This window comes from Boleophthalmus pectinirostris, unplaced genomic scaffold (genome assembly GCF_026225935.1).
Source record: "Boleophthalmus pectinirostris isolate CB_2022bp ecotype Guang Dong unplaced genomic scaffold, ASM2622593v1 HiC_scaffold_7, whole genome shotgun sequence".
In the NCBI taxonomy this organism is placed as follows: Eukaryota; Metazoa; Chordata; class Actinopteri; order Gobiiformes; family Gobiidae; genus Boleophthalmus; species Boleophthalmus pectinirostris.
This window is the reverse complement of record NW_026571473.1, coordinates 16,207,227-16,229,118: the sequence shown is the minus strand read 5'-3', so window position 1 is coordinate 16,229,118 and position 21,892 is coordinate 16,207,227. Positions and strand designations below refer to the sequence as shown.

General features: G+C 39.1%; 1 protein-coding gene across 1 annotated transcript; it reads left to right on the top strand.

Annotated features, from left to right (window-relative positions):
• Positions 1-1,289: 1,289 nt before the first annotated feature.
• vtg3 (vitellogenin 3, phosvitinless) lies at positions 1,290-12,764 on the top strand. The gene is made up of 28 exons (XM_020924741.2): positions 1,290-1,329; positions 1,787-1,810; positions 1,901-2,052; positions 2,361-2,609; positions 2,692-2,853; positions 2,933-3,081; positions 3,168-3,327; positions 3,405-3,562; positions 3,663-3,828; positions 3,911-4,030; positions 4,131-4,355; positions 7,097-7,314; positions 7,427-7,524; positions 7,804-7,928; positions 8,004-8,105; positions 8,179-8,298; positions 8,727-8,916; positions 9,000-9,087; positions 9,174-9,359; positions 9,481-9,586; positions 9,723-9,882; positions 10,438-10,547; positions 10,659-10,715; positions 11,177-11,404; positions 11,853-11,983; positions 12,150-12,288; positions 12,397-12,494; positions 12,572-12,764. Exons 1-27 carry the CDS (start codon positions 1,290-1,292, stop codon positions 12,457-12,459), a joined length of 3,726 nt encoding a protein of 1,241 aa, XP_020780400.2. The 3' UTR covers positions 12,460-12,494; positions 12,572-12,764.
• The last annotated feature ends 9,128 nt before the right edge of the window (positions 12,765-21,892 follow it).

Below are 21,892 nucleotides of genomic sequence, written 5' to 3'. Positions count from 1 at the left end.
TAACTCCTAGTAAATAAACTACCGCTATTAGCCTTTAGCCGTAAATGCTGGCATCGCTGTAATTAATTATATGCATAAATGTGGATCATTCACACGTCTATTCACAGCTCATTTACATATCAATGCTGGTCCAGTAGCAGATATATGGCCAATATATTCACTTTACAATAGACCAATAGAAAACAGCCTGTTTATGTGCAGGAGCTACAGCAGCTAATCGCTAATAACAAATAGCCAAAACTAGCTTCAAAGTCGATGTATTTCCAACACTCACCGCTCACACAGGCTCCTCCTCACATCACAAGTCTGCACTAATAAATGTACTTTTAATCCAGACTCAAACCGATTGTCCGTAAAAAGAAAATAATCTCAGTGTTGCGCACCTCTGCGGGTGTAAACAATAGCACGTGAGTGAAGTGACGTGACTCTGGGGGGGTGTTCAGGGACAGTAGGGACACAGACACAGACAAATTACACCACAGATAAATACTGATGCGGAGCCACATATTAGGACATTTATTTGTCTGTAAATTGGATTAAATGAACATAATGTAGAGAGTCTAAGCTTTATAGGTATAACATGCCCACATGAAATATCGGCCCATATCAGCAATCTCCACGTGCCCATATCGGCCAATAATATCGGCCAGCCGATATATCTGTCTAAATAAGGCTACTACTACATGAATCTACAACTCTCAATTTTCTTCTCTGAGAAAATATTTTAGTCTCTCATATAAAAGTGATTGGTAAGCATTATTAGAATTGGCTGTAAGTTACTGGTAAATGGTCACATTTTTATATAGTGCTTTTCCACCTTCAGGGCACTCAAAGTGCTTTACATCAAGAAACCACTTACCCTCTCATACACACATTCATACCCCAGTGTAGGCAGACACTAAGGACGAGGTGGGTTTAGTGTGTTGCCCAAGGACACAATGACAGCATTCATCTGTGGGAGCACTAATCACAGCAGCCAACCTGTGGATCTGACCACTCTACCAATAATGTTCAAGAGCAGGATTGTTTACACACTGGTTTGGATCTAGATGACACTGACAATCAGATCAATCAAACATAAATCAACACTTTGTGGCAGGGCTTTGATTTTGTGACTTTGTAACTGTTGTAACTAACTTTTTGTTTGCATGTCACTGTAACCAGGTGTACAGTGGTCAGCCTGGCTTTGACACATGATGTTTACTCTAATGAAATAAGGGTCATGAAGGAGATACAAGTGAGTATAAAAGAATCAGAGCTCAGAGTCTCATCCCACTGCTGTCCTCACCATGCAGGCCCTACTTCTGTGCTGCCTGGTGGCTCTGGCCGGTGAGTTTTCATCTTTATCATTTTGTAACTATTGTAAAGTTGTTAGTTGGGTTTTTTAATTTGTTCATTCAATTGAATATCTTATTCTGTTCCTATTTAGATCTTAAATTGGAACTTTTAAAGTCACTCAAAAGTGTGGTAACTGAGACATGTTTCTCCCTATACATTTTTTTTTTTTTTTTTTACTGTGTTGATTGTGTTGGCGGGTACCTTGGCCAGTAAAGAGATCTGGGGTAGGTTTGGCTTAGAAAAAACTTGCTCTTGATGAAGAAGCTCCAACCTCAGGACAAGTTTCAATAGATTATATATATATTTATTTATACAACTGTACTTTTGTATATGTTTTTATTTAACTAGTTTTCTTTATAGATTTGTCAAATGTGCCTTCTAGCAGTTTGTGCAGTTGAAAATCTAATAATCTAATAAGCATCTAATAGCCCTTTACTTTATTTTTCAGTCTGCAACGAGAATGCACGCTATGGTAAGTCCTTCCACCTCCCTATTGTAAAATGATGTTAGTATGCTTGATATATATATATATATATAGCATACTAACATCATTTTTTTACAGACCTCAACTTGAACCCTAATAAGATCTATGAGTACCAGTATGAAGGATGGGTCAAATTTGGCCTGGGCAACCCAAACCATGCTGAGTCCGGTGCAAGACTGAAGTCCAAAGTCACGATTGAGGGTGCTTCTGCTGACACTTTTAATCTGAAGGTACAAAATAATGCATGCTGATAACTTACAGTGTTTTTAAAATGTATTTATAGTGGAAATAAAGTGTTTTAAGTAATTTAATATATAATAAAATACAATTTCTGCAATCTGCAATATCAGAATGATAAAGTAGTTAAAAAAAAATAAAAATAAAAAATAGTAGTGGGGATTGTGGTAGTAAAAGCAAAGAAGATAGTCACACATCTACAAGAGATTTTGCAAGCTGAATCATGGGTACTGGTAATAATGGTTGTGGTTATACAAAGAGACACAATAGCAGCATTAACACTGCTCTTTTGTTTCTACAGTTCTCCAATGTAGTCTTTGAGGAGTTCAATGGTGTCCCAGAAAGTAACTTTGTGGCAGCTGACCAGCTCGCCCAAGAGATTGCTGATCAGTTGGCAAAGCCCATTGAGTTCACATACTCTGCAGGGAACGTGGGTGAGATCAAAGCCTCCTCTGAGGTGGCCGATACTGTGCTCAACATTATCAGAGCATTCCTGAGCTTTTTCCAAGTCACGGTCAAAACCACACAGGATATCTACGAACTTGAGGAGGTGAGATTTGTTTGTTTCTTTAAGTTAATCTCCTCTGCATGCACTTCTCTCACACCAACAATCAACCATACGCTTTTTGTAGGTTGGCATCCATGGAAAGTGTTTTAGCAGTTATGCAGTGAAGATAAATGACCAGGAGAAAGTCATGGATCTCACTCAAGTGGTAGATGTGACCAACTGCAGGGAAAAGGCTGCCTTTTACTTTGGAATGGCTACAGCCCTTGAGGACAAGGACTCCAAGCAGGTCTGCAAACTCCACTAAAGGCATTATTATTGCTTTCATTAGTCAAAATAAAGATTATTTTTGTATGCATTTGATGCAGAGGGGTGAGTCTACCTTCTCAACTGTTAAATACACATACAACATCAAAGGAGCAGAGGATGCAGGACTCATCACTAAAGCCCAAGCCCTGGAGCTGCAGTACTTCACTCCCTTCAATGTGAAGAGAGGTGTCTTCAAGATGGAGGCCAGGTAAGTCAACTGATTAAGAGAGGAGCACTTTTTCCTCCTCTTTTATGAAGTGATAACAGTGATAACAGTCCTACACTGTCTTACAGGAAGGAGCTGGTGCTCATATCTGAGGGGGCCAAAACTCAGAACATCCCCAGGATTCAGGAGAGACAGCTCCAGAACAGAGGAAACCTCATATACAAAGTGGTGAAGAACTGGGCTAATGTACCAATCACAATGCAGAAGATGGACAAGCCTGTATCTAAGGTAGCCTTCATATTCATTCATTATAGTTAGCTTCAAACAATAATTTAAAAAACTGCTCATTGACACAATTTTCATAGGCTAAAGAGCTGATCAAACGTCTGGCCCAAGCAAACAGACACCAAATTGACAGTGCAACAACTGAAGATACCATCAAACTGTACCAGCTGCTGCGAGTCATTCCTTTGGATCAACTGGAAAAGATGTGGGCAGATGTGGAAGGGAACTCTGATGAGAGGTCAGTCTGGATCTAATTTGCACTACTAGATTGAAGAGGATAGACCAACATCGGAGTTAAATGAAAAAGATGTTAAAAGCTATTTACATTTTTTCCATAGGAACTGGTTCTTACACACTGTTGTTGAGGTTAACGATGCCAGAATCCTGACTTTCCTGGAACGTGTTCTTCGGGAGGAAAAATTAAATCAACTGGAAGCCATTACTGTCATTGTGCGAGCATTCAACCACCTCGATGCAACTCCAGAGCTGCTCAAGATGGCAGAGGTTAGATTAAAGATACATATTCTATGATAATTGAATGTTATAATGTTGATATATTTATGTAAGTATATTCTTATTCATCAAGAAATTCCTCACCATGACCTACAACAATCCTGTCATAAGAAGAACTGTGGTGCTGTCCTATGGCTCCCTGGTATTTAAACTTTGTGCCTACAACAACCCCTGCCCAGAGGAGGCCATCAGGGTAACTATATTAATTTATCAATTATAAATATTGTTTCATGTTAAGTTTCACTGCAAATTTTGTGAAATTATAACTTATATGTATCTTTATGATGATTTAGCCACTCTTGAACATGGCAGAGGAGAGTATCAGAAATAACAATGTGATGGAGAAGATTCTAGTCCTGAAAGCGCTGGGTAATGCAGGTCATCCTCGCAGTCTCAAAACCATCAACAAGTTCCTGCCTGATGTGGACCCTAACCCGAACCGAGTGGACAGGGAACCACGGGTCGTGAGCGCAGCTGTGCAGGCTATGAGACTGATCACAGCCAGGGACCCTCATGGGGTAAGGACAGGATCAAAATAATCGGATTGTTTTCATGTAAGCAGCTACCCCAATGGTTGTAACATGGATTTCTATTGGATTAAAAATACATTGGGTGCGTGAGGGTTCACGGGAGTCTGCCCAAGCAGTCCACATGTGCTTAGTGGATCTGGACAAGGTATTTGACCGTATCCCTCGTGGTGTCCTGTGGGGGGTGCTCTGGGAGTATGGGGTCCAAGGCCCCTTGCTAAGGGCTGTCCGGTCCCTGTATGATCGGAGCAGGAGCTGTGTTTGCATTGCCGGCAGTAAGTCAGATCTGTTCCCAGTGCATGTTGGACTCCGCCAGGGCTGCCCTTTGTCACTGGTTCTGTTCATTATATTTATGGACAGAATTTGTAGGTGCAGTCAGGGGCCAGAGAGGATCCGGTTTGGGGACCACAGGATTTCATTTCTGCAACGTGTAATGGGGCGGTTTGTAGCCGAGTGTGAAGCAACTGGGATGAAGATTAGCTCCTCCAAGCCCAAGGCCATGGTTCTTGACCGGAAAAAGGTGGCTTGCCCTTTCTGGGTGGGTGGGGAGTCCCTGCCTCAAGTGAAGGAGATTAAGTACCTCAGGGTCTTGTTCACAAGTGAGGGAGGGAGCATGAGATTGACAGGCGGATCAGTGCAGCATCGACAGTGATGTGGTCATTGTATCAGGTCCTTGTGGTGAAGAGGGAGCTGAGCCGGAAGGCAAAGTTCTTGATTTACCAATCAATCTATGGTCCTACCCTTACCTATGGTCATGAGCTTTGGGTAATGACCAAAAGGACAAAATTGCGGACACAAACGTACAAGATGAGTTTCCTCAGCAGAGTGGCTGGACACTCCCTTAGAGATAGGCTGAGGAGCTCAGTCACATGAGAGGAGCTCAGAGAAAGCCGCTGCTCCTCCACATCGAGAAGAGCCAGCTGAGGTGGCACGGCTATCTGTTCCGGATGCCTCCTTGGGACCTCCCAAGAGAGATGATCCGGGCAGGTCCCACAGGAAGGAGGCCCCGAGGAAGACCCAGGACAAGCTACAGGGACTATGTCTCTCGGCTGGCCTATTGGTCCAGGAAGTCTGGGAGTCCCTGCTAAGACTGCTGCCCCCACGACCCGGCCCCGGATAAGCTGAATGAAATGAATGGATGGATAAAAATAGCAACACAATTGCAACAGAACCCGAATGGCTTCAACTAACATCTGCTGAGATCTCAAAACATTAAAGAAAGTGGTTTTGGTTTTATTGCAAAATGATTGTAACATCTTACGCATACGCAAGTATAGAGCCCTTTTAACTTTGTGATAGCATAATTGGCGTGAGGAACAAAACACAAAATAGCATGTGTACATTAGGGATGGGCATGATTAGTCGATTAATTGATAATTGATCATTAAGAATTTCATCGATTATGTTAATTTTAATCGACAAACCGAATGTAGGTTGCTGTGCGTAGCGTGACCAAACAGGTCCGTACATGTGTCTCTCTGCACTCAGAAGGAGCGAGACACAAACAGTCGGTCAGTCTGCAATGTAACGAAACGCAAATGTGTATTAACGATGACTTGTACAAGAAATTCCACGCTTTCCGTTGCGTTCGGGACAAGTGTGAGGCCATGTGAAGTGTACAAAGCAGCACATATGTTTCGGTGTCCAGTGGGAAAAAGTTTGCCAGGTAAGAGTCGCGCAATGTCGATGACAAGTCCCCACTTCCCTCCCCCCGTACTGTGTCCTGGTTTTGACAAACGCAAATATGGTCACACTAACCTGTATTCACCTGAATCATGTCTTTTAATCCAACAGAAGTTGAACCGCATCAGCGCACAAGAGCTGATTTTTTTTCTTTGCTTAGTTAATGCAAATTAGCGATGCGGTTTTAAGTTTCATTTCTGTGAGAGTTGCGCAAAACTGAATTAAACACATTATAATAAACGGATTGATGTGGCTCTAGAGTCGTTACGGTTTATATGTCGTAAAGTTTAATTTATTTATGCAGATTAGTAGTGCAGATAGTAATAATAATGATGATCATTTTAATATAAAAAAACTTTAATGATTAATCGATAATCGATCGTTAATTCTTCCGACGATCGATTAAGAAAATTTCATCGAATGCCCATCCCTAGTGTATATACAATTGTGGATATGAATTTCAACATATTTACTTCAAACAATAAATCTACATTTTTCTTAAAGGTGCATAATGTCACTTTTCAGAGGAAGGGCCCATCACGCACTTTCTTTCTTTTTTTCCATTAAACTTTTTCTAGCTCCATAGAGACAAGCATGTGTCAGACCGTCCGCCAGACACTGCACATAGTGCCCATTTAAAGACTGAATAAAAAGTAATTTGAGTGGTTACCCTGGTATATTATTACTATTGAAAATCAGATACAAATTTATTCACTTGTATCAAAACCAGATGCTAATTTGAGCATGTATCAATCCACAAACAAAACAAAAATAAAATAAAATAAAAATCTGAAATAAATACTAACAAATAACAAATAAATTTGACCTTTTATGGAGAGTTTTAGAATGATTTTGAGCTTTCTCAGAAATGGTATAGACCACATGGTAACTTAAAGAAAGTACTATTATTTTCTGTAGAAAAGTACAGTTGACAGCCTGTTGCTTAGTATCAAATCAAGTTCAAAATTTTGGTATCTTAACACTACACTACAATGCATAGTCATAGCTACACATCTAATTTACCTTCCATTTTCCATGTTGTGGTTCAGGTGCAGCAGAGGACTCTAAAGCTGTTCTTGAACCGTGAGCTTAAATCTGAGCTCAGGATGCTGGCTCTCATGATCATGTTTGACGCTAAGCCCTCTACGGCCCTGGTCTCCACGGTGACCGCTCACCTGCTGGAGGAGAGAGACATGCAGGTGGTCAACTTCGCAAACACATACTTTAGGACCCTGTCCAGAGCAATGACACCAGACAACCAGTATCTGTAAGTATACTTGTGCATACACTATTGTAATATTCATATGAGCAGGTTTGTTTTTGGCATTTTGATGCAAACAACATCAGAAAATGTGTCAAACTGTATTTTTTTTTAACAGATCTACTGCTGCCAGTGTTGCTGTGAAAATCTTGGCCCCGAAATTTGGTTGCCTGAGCTACCTCGGCAGTAGAGCAGTACGCATGGACTGGTTCCACGGTATGTTTACAAACACTATGACCTTCTGCTTGATGGAGTTTATGATGTTATTAGTTAAGGTCACCTATTATAAAAAAAAAGTAGGTTAATCTCAATAAACCCCTTTCAATGAACATTATTATAAAAACATGAGCTGCAATAAATAAGAAGCATAATGATAAACAGAAGTAGTTAGTATTATTAGAAGTAAATTTTTCAAAAACTAAATTTATGGAAATGCTTCTTGCTAATTCAAAGAAAAGGTACACACCATAATGCTTAAACTGTTCTTAAATGCAGATGACTTCCTGATTGGTACCGCCGCTGAGGCCTTCATACTGAAAAGAGCTTCACAGATCATCCCAGCTGAAATGATGGTGAAATGGAACTTTTATTTCATCGGGAGGATCCTGCAGCTGGTGGAGGTACGCCAAAATCTAGTGACAAGCAGCTAACCACAACATCATACACCATCCAAATATTTTCCTTCATTTCTCAAGTTGGGTATCCGCCCAGAGGGACTGAGAGATCTGTTCGGTGCCAGCATCGAAGGATTTAGAGGAGATCTGAGCATGACTGACTTCCAGGCTATTTTTAATGTTGTAAGTATTTGAAATGTAAAAAAGTACAACCCTCGTGTATTTGTTTATCTCACAAAGTGTAATGATCTTGCAGCTCAAAAAGTGGGAAACACTGCCAAATGACAAGCCTTTGTTGAGTGTTTATACACGTGCATCAGGACAGGAGTTTTACTTCAGTGATCTAAACAAGGACTTTGTGGAGTGGATGATGAGGGTAAGGTCACACAGTGAGATTATCTATGGTACAACAACAATGGTTAAAAAATCAAATGCTATCCAATGTTAGTGTATGAAAATAATATGGAACCGGGGATGAATAAGGCCACAACACCTTAAGAATGCCTGATCTCATTTGTGTGAGTGATGGTCGGAGAGGCCAATTGGCAGCCTGCCTCCATCACTCTATACTGTCTATACATAGTGCATAACACAATATGAATTATTTTTATGTGTGGTGTGGACTGAATGAATAATGCACAAAACTAAAACTTTGAATATCTGGAGACTATATAAGAGCCTTAAAGCCTTTTCCTGTGTATCAAAATTGAGCTTGAAATTTTGCAAACTCTACTTTACAATGAAAAATTCTTACTTACGGACATAACTGAGTACACATATATTTTTTTCAATGACCATCTCTAGGCACTCAGCCCATCTGCAGGAAAAGACAGTTTTGTGTGGAGAATGATTGAGCAGCTAATCCAAGGCTTCTCATGGCATGGAGTCCTGCCATTCCTGACTGTTGAAGCTCGCTATATCCAAGCCACAACCCTTGGTCTCCCACTCGAGATCAGCAAATACTACCATGTTGTAAACAGCCTCTCAGTCAATGGTAAGATCTTCATAGCAAAGCAAAATAGGTCAGGTATTGGTAAACATTATTACTATGTCTTTCATTTGTTTTATTTAACAAAGCTCAAGCTGCATTGAACCAACAAGCAGCTCAGAATGTTGGAGAGTTGCTTTCTTCAGAGACTACAGTGAAGACAGATGGCTTCATTGGGTAAATAGAGCAAAGTCCATCGTATAAGAAATCAGCCTGAAGAAAAGCAAAGCAAATATTGGAGTGCATTATCTGTCCTTTTGTAGATACACCAAGAATTTCTGGCTTTTCTACGGCATCAACACTGACTTATTCCAGTCCGCTGTTGAGATTAAGACCATAAATCCTGTTGCTATCCCATGGAATTTTGTTGCAAAGATCAATATCCGTGAGTGGAAAGTTGAACTTGAGATCCCTCAAAGCAACAGAGAGTTTGAAGTCTTCTCTTTCAGGTGATATTTCTTACACACTGTTCAAGCATTACAACAATGATTTTTTATTATATTTATCGATATTCTTGGAAAGATGAAATTAAGGGGTATTATAAAGTTATATTTTTTGTTCTTCAAATAGTTCCAATGCATATGCCATCTCAAGGAACATCATTAACCCAGAAGCAGCTAAAAAGATCCCAGTTTTTCCCAACGAGCAGAATGTGAACCAAATAAATAACCCTAAGGTAAAACATTCTGGGAAGAGAAATCACATACCCCCTCTCCCTCACCAGAAAAAAAATTACACAATGCTTTAACAGATTTTTGAAGCTGCTTAATAGTGATTAATGGTAAATAAATGGTGCATATTCTGTCTTGTAGCCTAATAAGTGGAATCCAGTTGTAAACATGTGCTCCAAGAGCGCCGCCTATGGAGTATCCCTGTGCTTAGAGTACGAGCTGAAGCGAGAGTTCTGCCAGGAGGAGTACCCCTTGTACTACTTCCTCGGGTTCACACACGTTGCCTTCAAAGTAGTACCAGGTATGGCAACTTACATAGTATATATCAGAAAATGTGTATCAGAAAAAGTAGAATGACATACTCAAAAGTTCTTAAAATTAACAAACTGATCAGATAAAGTCAAATGAGACGATTACTATAGCTAATACTACATGCACTACAGTGAAATCTTCTCAGAGCACACATATAACTGCATTTGTTACAAGACATAGATTTTATTGATCCAGAAGCAAAGAACAACAACTAGGCTAATAACTACAGCGACTGTAATTATTATATAGTACAGTAGTTCAATGGACATAACTAATAACAGTTACTCCTTAGAGTAAACAGGATAGGGTGTGTTAGTTTCAGTGTAGTTATCTCCTCCCTTCAGGCAGATATTTCAGGCAGTGACTTATCAGAACATTGTTAGAACTAAAGAAGCAACTTAGATGAGGGGAAAAATACATTCTGGAATTAAAATTAGTTTTTCCATGCTAGCACAGTTAAAAATGTGCAATCTAAATAAATACTGTATAACATATGTGTAATAAACGTAAATATGTATTAACAATGTTGGTTGGCATGTTTCAGTCCGACAAACTTCAGCTGATGAGAAGATCCTTGTGGAGATTAACGCAGCCCCAGACACAGTTGCAATGAATGTACGCCAGCTCCTTGCCAATCTGAGAACAATGTCCAAGGTGTGATCAGGTTTACCTCTCACTGTGCTGGACTCAGACCGTATAAAGATAATAATAATACACTGTCTACTGCAGTCACATCCATTGATCTCTTTTCCACTGTGTTTTCAGGAAGGCCGTCAATCAAGCACCAGCGCATCTCAAGAGCAGCAGGACAGACAATCAAGGGTCAGTTATGAACAATATCGAGCCACAATTAGAAATATGTACAAGAAATGGTTAGTAAGTCAATTACAAATGTGGTGAATTTTAGAGCCTTAAACTAAGGTAGGAATGGTTCGATTAGGAAGTATAGCCAGTTCTTAGTTTCATAACAGTAACATATTTCAAATAAGGTCAGACGTGGGCTATCAATCATTGAGAAAATTCACATTTGGATTTGTACATATAAAAGGAAGGGTCTGGCATATGTTGTTATCTCATATGAAGTATTACACAGTTCTGACCAAACTTGAGTGAGATCTCTTGCCACACCTGGAATCTAAACTTACAAATTAAACTGATGCTGTTAATGTTCTATTATGATGATTATTATTATTATTTTTATGTTGTTTTATTTAATTTGCATGCTGTCAGAGCCTTAAATGATTGACAGTGGAGGTAATAAAATCTTGCCCATGCACCCATAGGGCATGGAGGCTCCACCTGTGCCTGTGCTGAACTTCAAAGTGCTGGCAGTGAGCAGCAGTCAGAAGGCCGTGGGTTACGAAGCCTCCTTCTACTACACGCCTGCGGAGGAGGGCCAGAGCACTCAGCTCATCGTCAGCCAGGTGGGAGAGGCCACCAACTGGAAGATGTGTGTGGACACTGCTGTGGCTGCAGTGGCTAGGAGCCAATCCAGAGCAAAGCTGTTTAAGGTATTGTCCCTTCCCACCTGCATCGCTAGTTTAGCAATTAGCAGTCAACGCTGTCAATCAAACCTGTTGCTAGTGCTAGTGGGAGCGATCTTGGTGAAGAAGGCGCCCGATTTGTCTGTCATCAATGTTCATATCTTGATTTATGGACAAAATAGTGAAATAAAAACATCAGGATAGAAAAATTCTGTACACTACTGCTATACACTAAACTATAGCTGAGTATCAGTGTAAACTGAACCACAAAATATTATCCTGTCATTTAGAGAAAGCAGGTGTTTTACAATGCCAGATAAAGTGAATGGATTTTACAGAAGCTCTTTTCAGTAATTCACTTATAAAATGTAACTGTAATACTGTGTTTAAATTAAATCCTACAGGCTCAATAGTGCTAACATTAGAGGTTGAATGTTTGCAAAAGCTGCTTAGATAATGCTTGTATTTGTTCCAGGCTCACGCTGCATGGGGAGCAGAGTGTCAGCCCTACTCTGTGTCTGTGAGGGCCTCTGGCAGCATGAGGGAGCTGCAGGCCGTCTTCCGCTGGGACCAGATGCCAGAGACCATGGCAGCGCAGGGAAGAAGGTAGGTTAGTCTGGAAGAAGAGGAAATGGGCCATTTCAGATGAGTACTTTGAGATGAATAAAAACTGAAAAATGATTTTTGCACCACAGCAGCCGGGGAACAGTATATGACAGGGGGAGTGGTGTCATACATATGCATTGTTAACAGAGCTTTTTACTATTCTCAGAATTGCCAGATACATCCCAGGTATGGCCATTCTTACAGGCTGCACCCAGGAGGAGGACAGAAATGCCACGCAGGAGGTTTCTGCGTCGGTTATTGCTGCTTCAGCAGACAGCATCAATGTGAAGATTAAACTCCCAGAGGTATGGCTGTGAAATATTCTCCTCCTTCATATTTATGCATCAGTCTCTCTTTGCATATATCTCCTCCTGACTGCTGTATTTAGACAAATGTCTCTCCTGCTGTTGCAGCTTACACTGCGCTGTGAGGCTCTGCCTTTTCCAATGGCAGTCTCCACTACAACAGAACAATAAACAGCATTACACAGGCAGAGACACACTGTGCCATGGTAAGGGATTCCACTCACTTTTATGCAAACTGGCACAAAACAAGTCTGAAATCTTTAAAATGTGTTTTTTGTTGTAGGAAGACATTCAAGACCAGATGGAAGATAAAACTGTAAAAAACATATCCCCCATCACACTTGAGTAATGTAACCAGTTTGAAAATGACCAAAAGCACTTAGTTTGATAGATATTTGAATACACACGATTGATCTCCACTGCATTCTGGCTTGTTTGCTCAAAGATTCTATTGTACACCAAATGATTAAAATGCAAAGCAGCTTGTACCTCAGTTTTGCCTGTTGTGTTTTTTTGTTTGTTTGTTTTTTTTCTTCACTTCTTTTTACATTTATCCCCAATTTTCTTTAATCTACCAAATCTAATCTAGATTGTTTTCTGAGATAGACTAATGGTCTGGTGTACTTTTATCTGACAATGATGGCTCCTAATTGCAATGGTAAAACTGATGAAACCATAGGAAACCTTACATTCTACTTTATATTACTCCATATTTGAAATGAACAAGCAACACCTTTTGATAGATGATGCAAGTAACGGGGTGTTTTCTGTTTTTATATCAATTGCAGAGCATAATTTCATTTGCCAGACGCATAAAAGATCCAATTCAATTCAAACTCCTGCCAGCTTTGTCTTTTTATTAGAAAAAAATGCTGTCAGCTGCTCCTTGTTTGGCTTTGATTCAGTGTTACTGGGCATTCTGGGAGCGGTGAAATGGATCATAAAGTCCTTTTTGTCGAGGCGCAGAGAAGCTAACAGAGATGCTAACACAGATGCTAACAGGGGCTAGCTGACCTGCTCTGTTTGCTTGGTCAGACGTCCAACAAAGCATGTTTACAACACACACAGAGTTTCCATGGCATGCACAGGCCTAAAGTTCACTCTGACAAAGTGATGGTGACATTGGCAAACACACTCCAATCCCAACACTATTGGGTGTAAATAAGTTTTGTGTGTATTTAGAATAAACAACAAACAGACGGACGCCTGGTGGAAGAGATGCTAGTGTTACTGTCTAGCAAGCGAGTAACAAGGGGGTATAGGGACTAGTCTATTAAATTGTCCATAATGAGATTTTTTTTTAAAAGGGCATCTTGGTAAATGGTAAAACGATAGAAAAAAATATGATATATGGAATTACAGTAAACACTGGATCTGTTCATTTATAGTAAACATCTGAAATTACTGTTTAACTTCTTAAAAATTAATAACAAAATGTATTTAACTGGGTTCTAAAATAATTGTTGCATGGGCGTGTAAAGATACAACCGTATTTTGTTTCCATTTCCACTTTTATTTAACCTCTAGTTTGTTCAAAAAGATAAAATTGATGCACTGTGAACAAACTAGGATTGACACATGGGCACACAGACACTGCCAAATATCGGCTAAATTTTAGATATCAGACTGATACTGATATCTGACAGACCTTTCAGATTTCGCCAACTGATACTTTGCAGTGACATCACGCTGGGGGTGTTCTACATGAATCTCTATTGGAGGAATGTTCAACAGTTACCATGGTGACAAAATGCAGACATTATCACACACAGACAAAACATTTAAAATTGATTTAAACAATTAATTTGCAATAATCCGTGGTCAATACGGGCATTCATGGTGCTGTGTAGGTGTTTGATTTTCAACAAAACTGAAAAACTGACTAATGCTAGCTATCTTGTAACTACAATGTCCTGTGAGGCAATCTTGTTTAATCAGATTGTGTTAAAATAAAGTTCAGAGTAAGTCTAACTTGAGTAACAGAGCTTCTAACAGAGTAGTACTTTCAGTACTACTCCCCCCCCCAGGAATGTGATGACATCAATTGCAAAGTATCAATACCAATACTGGAACCAATGTATTACCCCATCTGTTACATAAGTCAGACCAACTATCTATATTCACTTTTCTCTTTTTCACCGATTGGACTAGATTATGTAAAATAGCAAGAAGAAGACATCACCATCAAAAGCCAACCACTGTGACTGTGAATTGTAATAGGAACATTATGTTGCGTTTAGTAAAAGCCTCTGAGCAAGTGTGAGGAGAATACTTCACGTGTCATATCTGAGTCTAGGAGCACAATCTGACCTTGTGTTGACGTGACCCGGGAGGAAAAATACACTGACAGGAAAGAATCAATAATTAACCAGGGCGTTTGGAGACGGAGGGAGTGGTCTATGGCTTTTTAGTTCAGCTGAGCGATTCTGATGAGGCTCATTTGGCATAATACAGGAAACTGAACCATATCAGGCAAGCTGTCAGTAGAAAACTATGCACACAGATATTTTGTTATAAACGCTATAAAGAGTCAATGTCTAAATAAATCATGAAGTAAAATGTTTTATAATTATGATTTTATTATCTACCCAAATGGCAATAAGCTGTTTGGTGTTCAGAAAACAGTCAGATTCTATGTAGTGCACATGGTCAAATGTGGACACTAGAGGGCAGTATTTATTAGAAATTCCAATGCACATGGCGTATGACAGTAGTGTTGCCTGGGTTCATAAAAAGGTTATTAAAGCAAATGTTGACACTTTGGTGAAATATATTTTTGGCAATGACAGTGTATGAAAGTGTTTTTGGATGACATTGCTTGACCCGTCCTCCCATCCAAAGACATGTAAGGGTAATTTAAAGGTGCACTATTACTTTTAGGGAGGAGAGTTCGTCACTTGCCAGGAAAGTTTCACAGTATGGCATTAAACCTGCCCCAATTACATGTGCTTTTAGTGATGAAAATAGCCTGACAAACCTGCTTGTTTCCATGTAAACAGTTTGGTGCCATATTGGGGAACATTTTCCTCCACCAGAAAAAGGTAAACAGTGCACCTACAAAATAACTAAAATAAGTTTCCTGAAATACTGAAAGTAGATTGATGTGTTGATTGTGTTGAGACCATAAACTATATAAATGGACATAGCTAACCCGCTGCTTTCCAAATAGGCTGCATTGACTCTGGCACCAATTGACTTTACACTGAAAAAAATTGCACCCCTCTCTCTGTAACTACTCATTATTTTGATTAAAATGTTCGCATTAACCCAATCTCCATGATCCTGGGTTTTTCTATTTTGCTATTTCATCTGTTCTGTTTATCTATAAATTAATATTCCTAATATGGAACTCGCTCCTATAACTGCTAGCCTTGTGAGCTTCATTTGACTGGAGCCAAGGACACAATCCCTTAGTCCACTTCTTTACACAGTCTGATTGAGACAGATGTCATCCTACCCTATAGTGATATAACAATGAACGAATGAATGAATGTGCCATTTTTGGTTTTAATAATGAAACAAATGAACGGGAAAGATGCATTACATAATTTGAACAAAGTAATTCTTGTGATGAACACCTGCTGATACAAAGCAAAGCTCTCTCTTTTTGTTTCATATTTGGTAGAAGCCGAGGGGAGCGAGGGCGTCACGCAGCAGATGTGAGGAGGTGAGACTCATTATCCGCCTGACATTATCTGTGACATTATGGAGTGGGCACACCTTGTCACGGACACTTCACCACTCCCACCGAGGCTCCCGCTGTGCACCCCGCTCGCTCTGCACTCAGCCCCACTCAGCTCCTCTCAGCCAATCATTTCCCCTCACCACAGCTCACCACACCAGGCTGCTCTATGCTGCCGCCACCAGAACAGAGGCACTAACATGTGCCATTTTCTAGTAGGGCCATAGCGTGAATCATCGTTTTCAAAAGGAAATTACATGGAAGTACATAAATGGAGAGTATAACAAGTCAAATTTTACAACAGCAAAAATAAAATAATTAAATGTATGCATCAGACAAGCAGCTAATGACACTAGGCCAAGATAACGGGTCATATCTGTGGAGAGGTGACCCCGCTTACAGTAAGAATGTATGTTTATTAATGCATTTTTGCCAAATGAAAACAAAAGAATTCAATCATGCTAGATAGATTGTTTAATGTCATACTACGGAACATTCCAGACAAAGCAATGCCATAGCCATGGAGACAAGCAACTAATGTATCCTGCACCAGGAAAGTTACATAGAGCATGTTTAAATCCAGCCAGTATTATCTACTTCTCATCACTTGTGTCTGTACATTTGCATCATTGTTGGCTATTCAAAGCAATGATTCCATTCTGAATTTCTTTTTGAGAGGTCACCTTACAAAAAATTAAAAATGAGAAAAATTTGATATTCTTTATGTGCATAGTTTTTGTTCAACAGTATTCAAACTGTGAAAGATATTGTGGTATCTGGTTATTTTGTCTTATGTTGAGATTTAGACAAGTCTTTAGCTAGTGTGACATACTCAGAGATGATAGGACTAATCTTCACTGTTGCGTCACTGTTTTGTAAAACATTACCCATCTTAAACTGAAGTCACAACATTGCAATAAATCCTACATTTCTGAGGCAGATGATTTGTCTGCCTCTTTGAGTTGCAGCACCTGGTCTCTCGGAAAACTGTTTGCATGCTGAGATGGGATCCACCCCCGAGCCATGCTTCAAAACCTCGATTGAAATAAAACTGATACATTATTGACTAAAAGTTTTGAAATGCAGCTGATAAATTTCAAAACAGTCATACCTTCTCACAGATGCTCTTTCCTATTCCTACTGCCACATGAGGTGAACACACGGCTTATAGGTGCACTATGTGTCATTTCTGCTTTGCCTTGAATATTCCCGAGTATTAAATGTAGGAACGTAGAGATGTCACATAAAATGGATTCTTGTGAGTTTTAAGCCACGCTGTAATGCTGTTTCCTCCTAAAAAAAAACACCCTGAGTTGTGTTGGTTTCATTCACACATTCACACCTTTATTCTTAGTCTGTTTACACCTCCAAAGTTCAGAATTATCTGTTTCATCGAGTGATGTCATGTCCTGGTACTTTTGAAGTTAACAGCTATTTTTTACCTTTTGTTCAGTAGATATGGGCAATTCCAGAAAATCCAAATGATTCTAGTGATGGTGTATAAAGTTTAAAAACACAATCAAGCACTTCTTCTGTTATCACATGACATCATAAGGTGGAACAGAGTATTTTCAGTTTGAAAGAAGAACTCCGCCAAATGTGAGCTAGGTTGCCTCTCCACATATCTGAGCTGTAACTCGGTCTGGTAATGTCAACTCCATGGATCAAACTTAATGTAATGTAGAACAAGGCAAACCAAAGACAACTCCATAAAGACAAGCAGGTGGCAGTCCCTCCACCATGAAAGTTACACTGTTCAGCTTTAAATTTAGTTCTAGATAAGTTAAGAATTAAGTCATAATTTATGCTTCATTATAACGTGAGGGGGAATAGTGCTGATATTGTGCTGAACATAGAAGTTTGGGGCACAGGCAGGAGAGATGCTTACATCAGGCTTTTGTTGTTTTCTGTTTATGAGACCATAAGGCAATAACTACAGGCCATAGAGTGTTGTGGAAAAATGTTTACACTAGTTTCAATCGCAGGGACTTTGGGAGGAATACAAACACTAAGGACTTAAATATTGTATAGGAAGTAATATTACATGCATTAAACTGTGGAAATGCTTTAGGCTAAAAATTATTATATATTATATAATGCTTTAGGCTAAATAAGAGTGTTGTGGAAAAATGTTTACACCAGTTTCAATCACAGGGACTTTGGGAGGAAAATATTGTATAGGAATAATAATATATGCATTATACTGTGGAAATGTTTTAGACTAAATATTACTTAAATAATTTCAACATTTTTATCTTGCATTTTAGACCAGTAATGAGGCTGAAATGTTGATGGCACTGAAATCCTGGAAGTCATTTATTATAGGATTGGCAGTTTAGTTCCCACTGCCAAGACGGCATTGCATACTTCTATTCCAAATGAGTGGGTCAAATTTAAAGTTCAACCTATATGTTTTTTGATACCAAAACAGATACCAATACAGATTGTTTGGAATCCAGAGAAACCATTGGCCAATAAGCTCTGCTGATATTTGATTTAAATAATTTTCCCCAAATAATGTAACTTGAATTTACTACAAACTCATCCACAGCCCTGTTTTAGTACAAACTGGATAGGAGAGCAGAGCAGTGTCATAGTAAAGTGATCAAATACAGCCTGATGCATATTCTTTATCCACCTGGTTGACCAAAATAGTGACCTCAGCTGGGGATTTAAAGCCAAAAAGTGAAAATATTGGCCAGATATATCAGCCAAACAACCAATATATCAGTTCTCCTCTGTTCCCAACCATTTTACCTTGAGTACAGAGACCATTATATTTAACAGTTTGAATTATGTAAATATAAATGTAGAACTCTTTCTACAGAAGCACTTACAAGATATGAATTTAGTACAAACAAATAATTATATTCAGAAACTATTAAATTCTGCTTCTTCATCTGAAATGACCTCAACAAGTGTTCACAGACTGGGACTGGGAAACACAGCTCCAGCTCACCTTTAAGCTGTAATATGAGAGATGGGCGTTCTTTCGGACATAATAATTCCAAGAACATATTCAACATAGAGTAAGTAATAAAAGTGAAAGTGAAGTTAAAGTCCTAGCTGAAGATGGTTTCAGGGCTGTAATATGGATGGAAAAGTGTCTATTAAAAGTGAAGCGATACTTGAGCACACAATGGCTGCTCAAATGTCAACCTTTAGTGCACTTTGAGCCACCAGACCCACTAATGAACCCTCCTGCAATGGCTTCACTTGGACTTATCCAGCTGAGTTCAAAATTATTCATTATTTCAGTCATCACCTCTCATCTATTAGTTTAATAATGTAATTTTTAAAGGTCTATTTTTCAATTTTAAAGATTTTTTTTTTCTATTCACCTGCTGTGTCTCGCCTTAATTGCAAAAAAAAAGTTAATTTAAAAAGTAGTCTTTTCAATAGAAAGGTAGTACTAGTTTGGAATCGTAATGTACAGTGCTGTTGTATGTAGCACATTTACAGAGAAATACAATTGTTTAAAATTCTGTTTTAACACATTTGTGAAGTTTCACAATGTATTTTCTTTTTATTGACTATCTCCAGGCTTGCATTTAACTTCTACATGTGTAATGATATTTTAAGTAACATTATACAATTTGGGTACTTTTACTACCAATAATATTCACTCATTTAAAAATGTATTTTCCTGATTTTACTTGCTACAGTCAGTGCACAATATTAATATGGCAGATTTCAAACCAGAATTGCGTAATCAATCCAATGTAAATGGAAAACTAACTACCAGGCAATTCACAAACCACTGAAGGGTATGCTTTCATTTGCTGCTCTCAGTGTATACATCACTAAATCAATGCTGATTTTATGAGCTTTGAAATGTCTTTTTTCCCAAATAGCTTTCCTGCTGTGCAACACGCTGAGGCAGACCAGTGATTTTCTTCTGATTCACCCCTGATTGGATAAACACTAACATCATCAATGGCAATGGAACAGTCCTTAGATCTATCAGTCTATTCATTGTTTTCACATTAAAATGTCTGACATAATCACTACTGTCCTTTAATATTTAGGATTTACAGTAAGGTAACAGCAGGGGGCACTGTTGTTTTAAGCTGTGACGTACAGCCAGGAACGTCACTTGTGGATCCAACTATTTTTACATCTTGAGAAATGTTGATGCTGTTCCAATCAGATCAGTGTAGTACTCTTTCAAAGCTAGTCAGTACATACAAGGGGACTTTCACTTTAACAACTTGTCCAGTCATATGGTACAAATTAATTAAATTTACCATTGCTTAGTATTTGTAGAAATCATATTTACATCAATTAAAGTTCCTCTATATAATTTAAAATCAAATTGAGGGACTGTGAATAGGCCCTGAGAAAGAGCAATGGTGTAGTAGCGTCCGCCGATTGAGCGGGCAGCCAAGACTACAGTTATTCTTCTTATGGGCTCAGAAAAGAAAGGCCAATGATCCTCGTGCCTGTGAAGAGTGTTTCCACGGCAACCACTCCGTTTATCAAGGTTCCCCCGGCCGAGAGATCTCAAGACGCCAGTGATGTTAAATGTCCGTGATTGGGAATAAAGCGCTCCAATTGTTAGCAGCCCATGCAGTGAAGCGAGGTTGGTTCCATATGTCTTGTTCTCGTCTTAATACCTATACTATGTAACTATTACTATTATACTGTGTAACTTACCTATAGGTAAATTACATTGTATGATATTAGGACATGGACTTATACTAAGGTAAGAGATGATTCAGGGAAATACATGATTACCAAATAGATTCAAAGTTGAAGGAAAAAAAAAAAAACCTCCCTGTGCTAAGCCTGGGAATTTGGTATCAATTTTTTTTTTATATAGAGCTGATAGGCTTGTGGGGTAAGCCTTGCACAGAATCTTACAGATAATCTTTAGGAGGATTAGAATAGGGCTTGGGAATGATCACTGAAACATTCAAACATGCATGGATGAAATGCATGTTAAAACTTCAGGCATGTTTTTGATGAGGGAGCAATATAACATAGCAGAAAAAGAATAACCTGTCATATGTCACATGTCATATATCCAAAGTTATGTAGGACAAATGTCACCAAAAACCTCATGGGCCACAACAATCTGACAGTGAAATATTAGTCTTATTTCATTAAGCATCACTAATCCTTCATACATAAGTAAACTTTGGAAAATGGACCTTGAAGTTAGAAACTGAATCATAATACTTAAGTTTCACAGTATATACAGTAAGTATGTCAGTGTTTTGTCACACCCCTACATTATACCTGTTCAACCCAACCATTATATAGTCAAGTGCTATGTGTGTGCTGTCAATCAAATCACACAGTGACAGGAGCCACACTGTGGAAATTAATTTCTCAGAAGAGGGTTAACGTAGGTTAAGGTATATTTTATTATATCCTCATGAGGGAAATTCATTCTCTGCATTTGACCCAGCCTTCAACCAGTGCTACTGGGGCAACAGCTGCTACTGCACAGCGCTCAGGGACCCATCTCCAGATCTGGAAGCATGCAAATTGGACTGTTGAGAAAACCAAAACAGATGAATGGAGAAACATGCAAACTCTGCCCAGAAAGGCCCAGTCCAGTCTGGGAGTTGAACCAGCAACCTTTTAGCTCTGAAGCATGAGTGCTAGCTACTAGGTATGCAACGATATTTGACATAATATTGAATCGTTCGATATTGGTCTCATGATTCGATACATGCGTCCGTTCCATACATGTGTTCGTTCGATACACGTGTCGATATGCACGTGTCCCTTCATGCGCACTGTGTTGTCATTTATTTTGGTCCGAAAGGAAAACAGTTATCACATCGTCTGCAAGAAAACAGCCCCATGGGGACTTACAGCTGAAATATTCTAACATAGGTGGATTTTTTTTCCTTCAGGCACTTTTATATTTTTAGTTGATAGACTTAGGAATGACAAAGATATTAACTTTAA

Excerpts from the sequence above, each read along its gene's own strand:
- vtg3 (XM_020924741.2), top strand. The coding sequence starts at position 1,290 with ATGCAGGCCCTACTTCTGTGCTGCCTGGTGGCTCTGGCCG. Across the intron at positions 3,829-3,910 it reads AGCTGCTCAAGATGGCAGAG|AAATTCCTCACCATGACCTA; the intron begins GTTAGATTAAAG and ends TTATTCATCAAG. Across the intron at positions 9,883-10,437 it reads TGCCTTCAAAGTAGTACCAG|TCCGACAAACTTCAGCTGAT; the intron begins GTATGGCAACTT and ends GGCATGTTTCAG.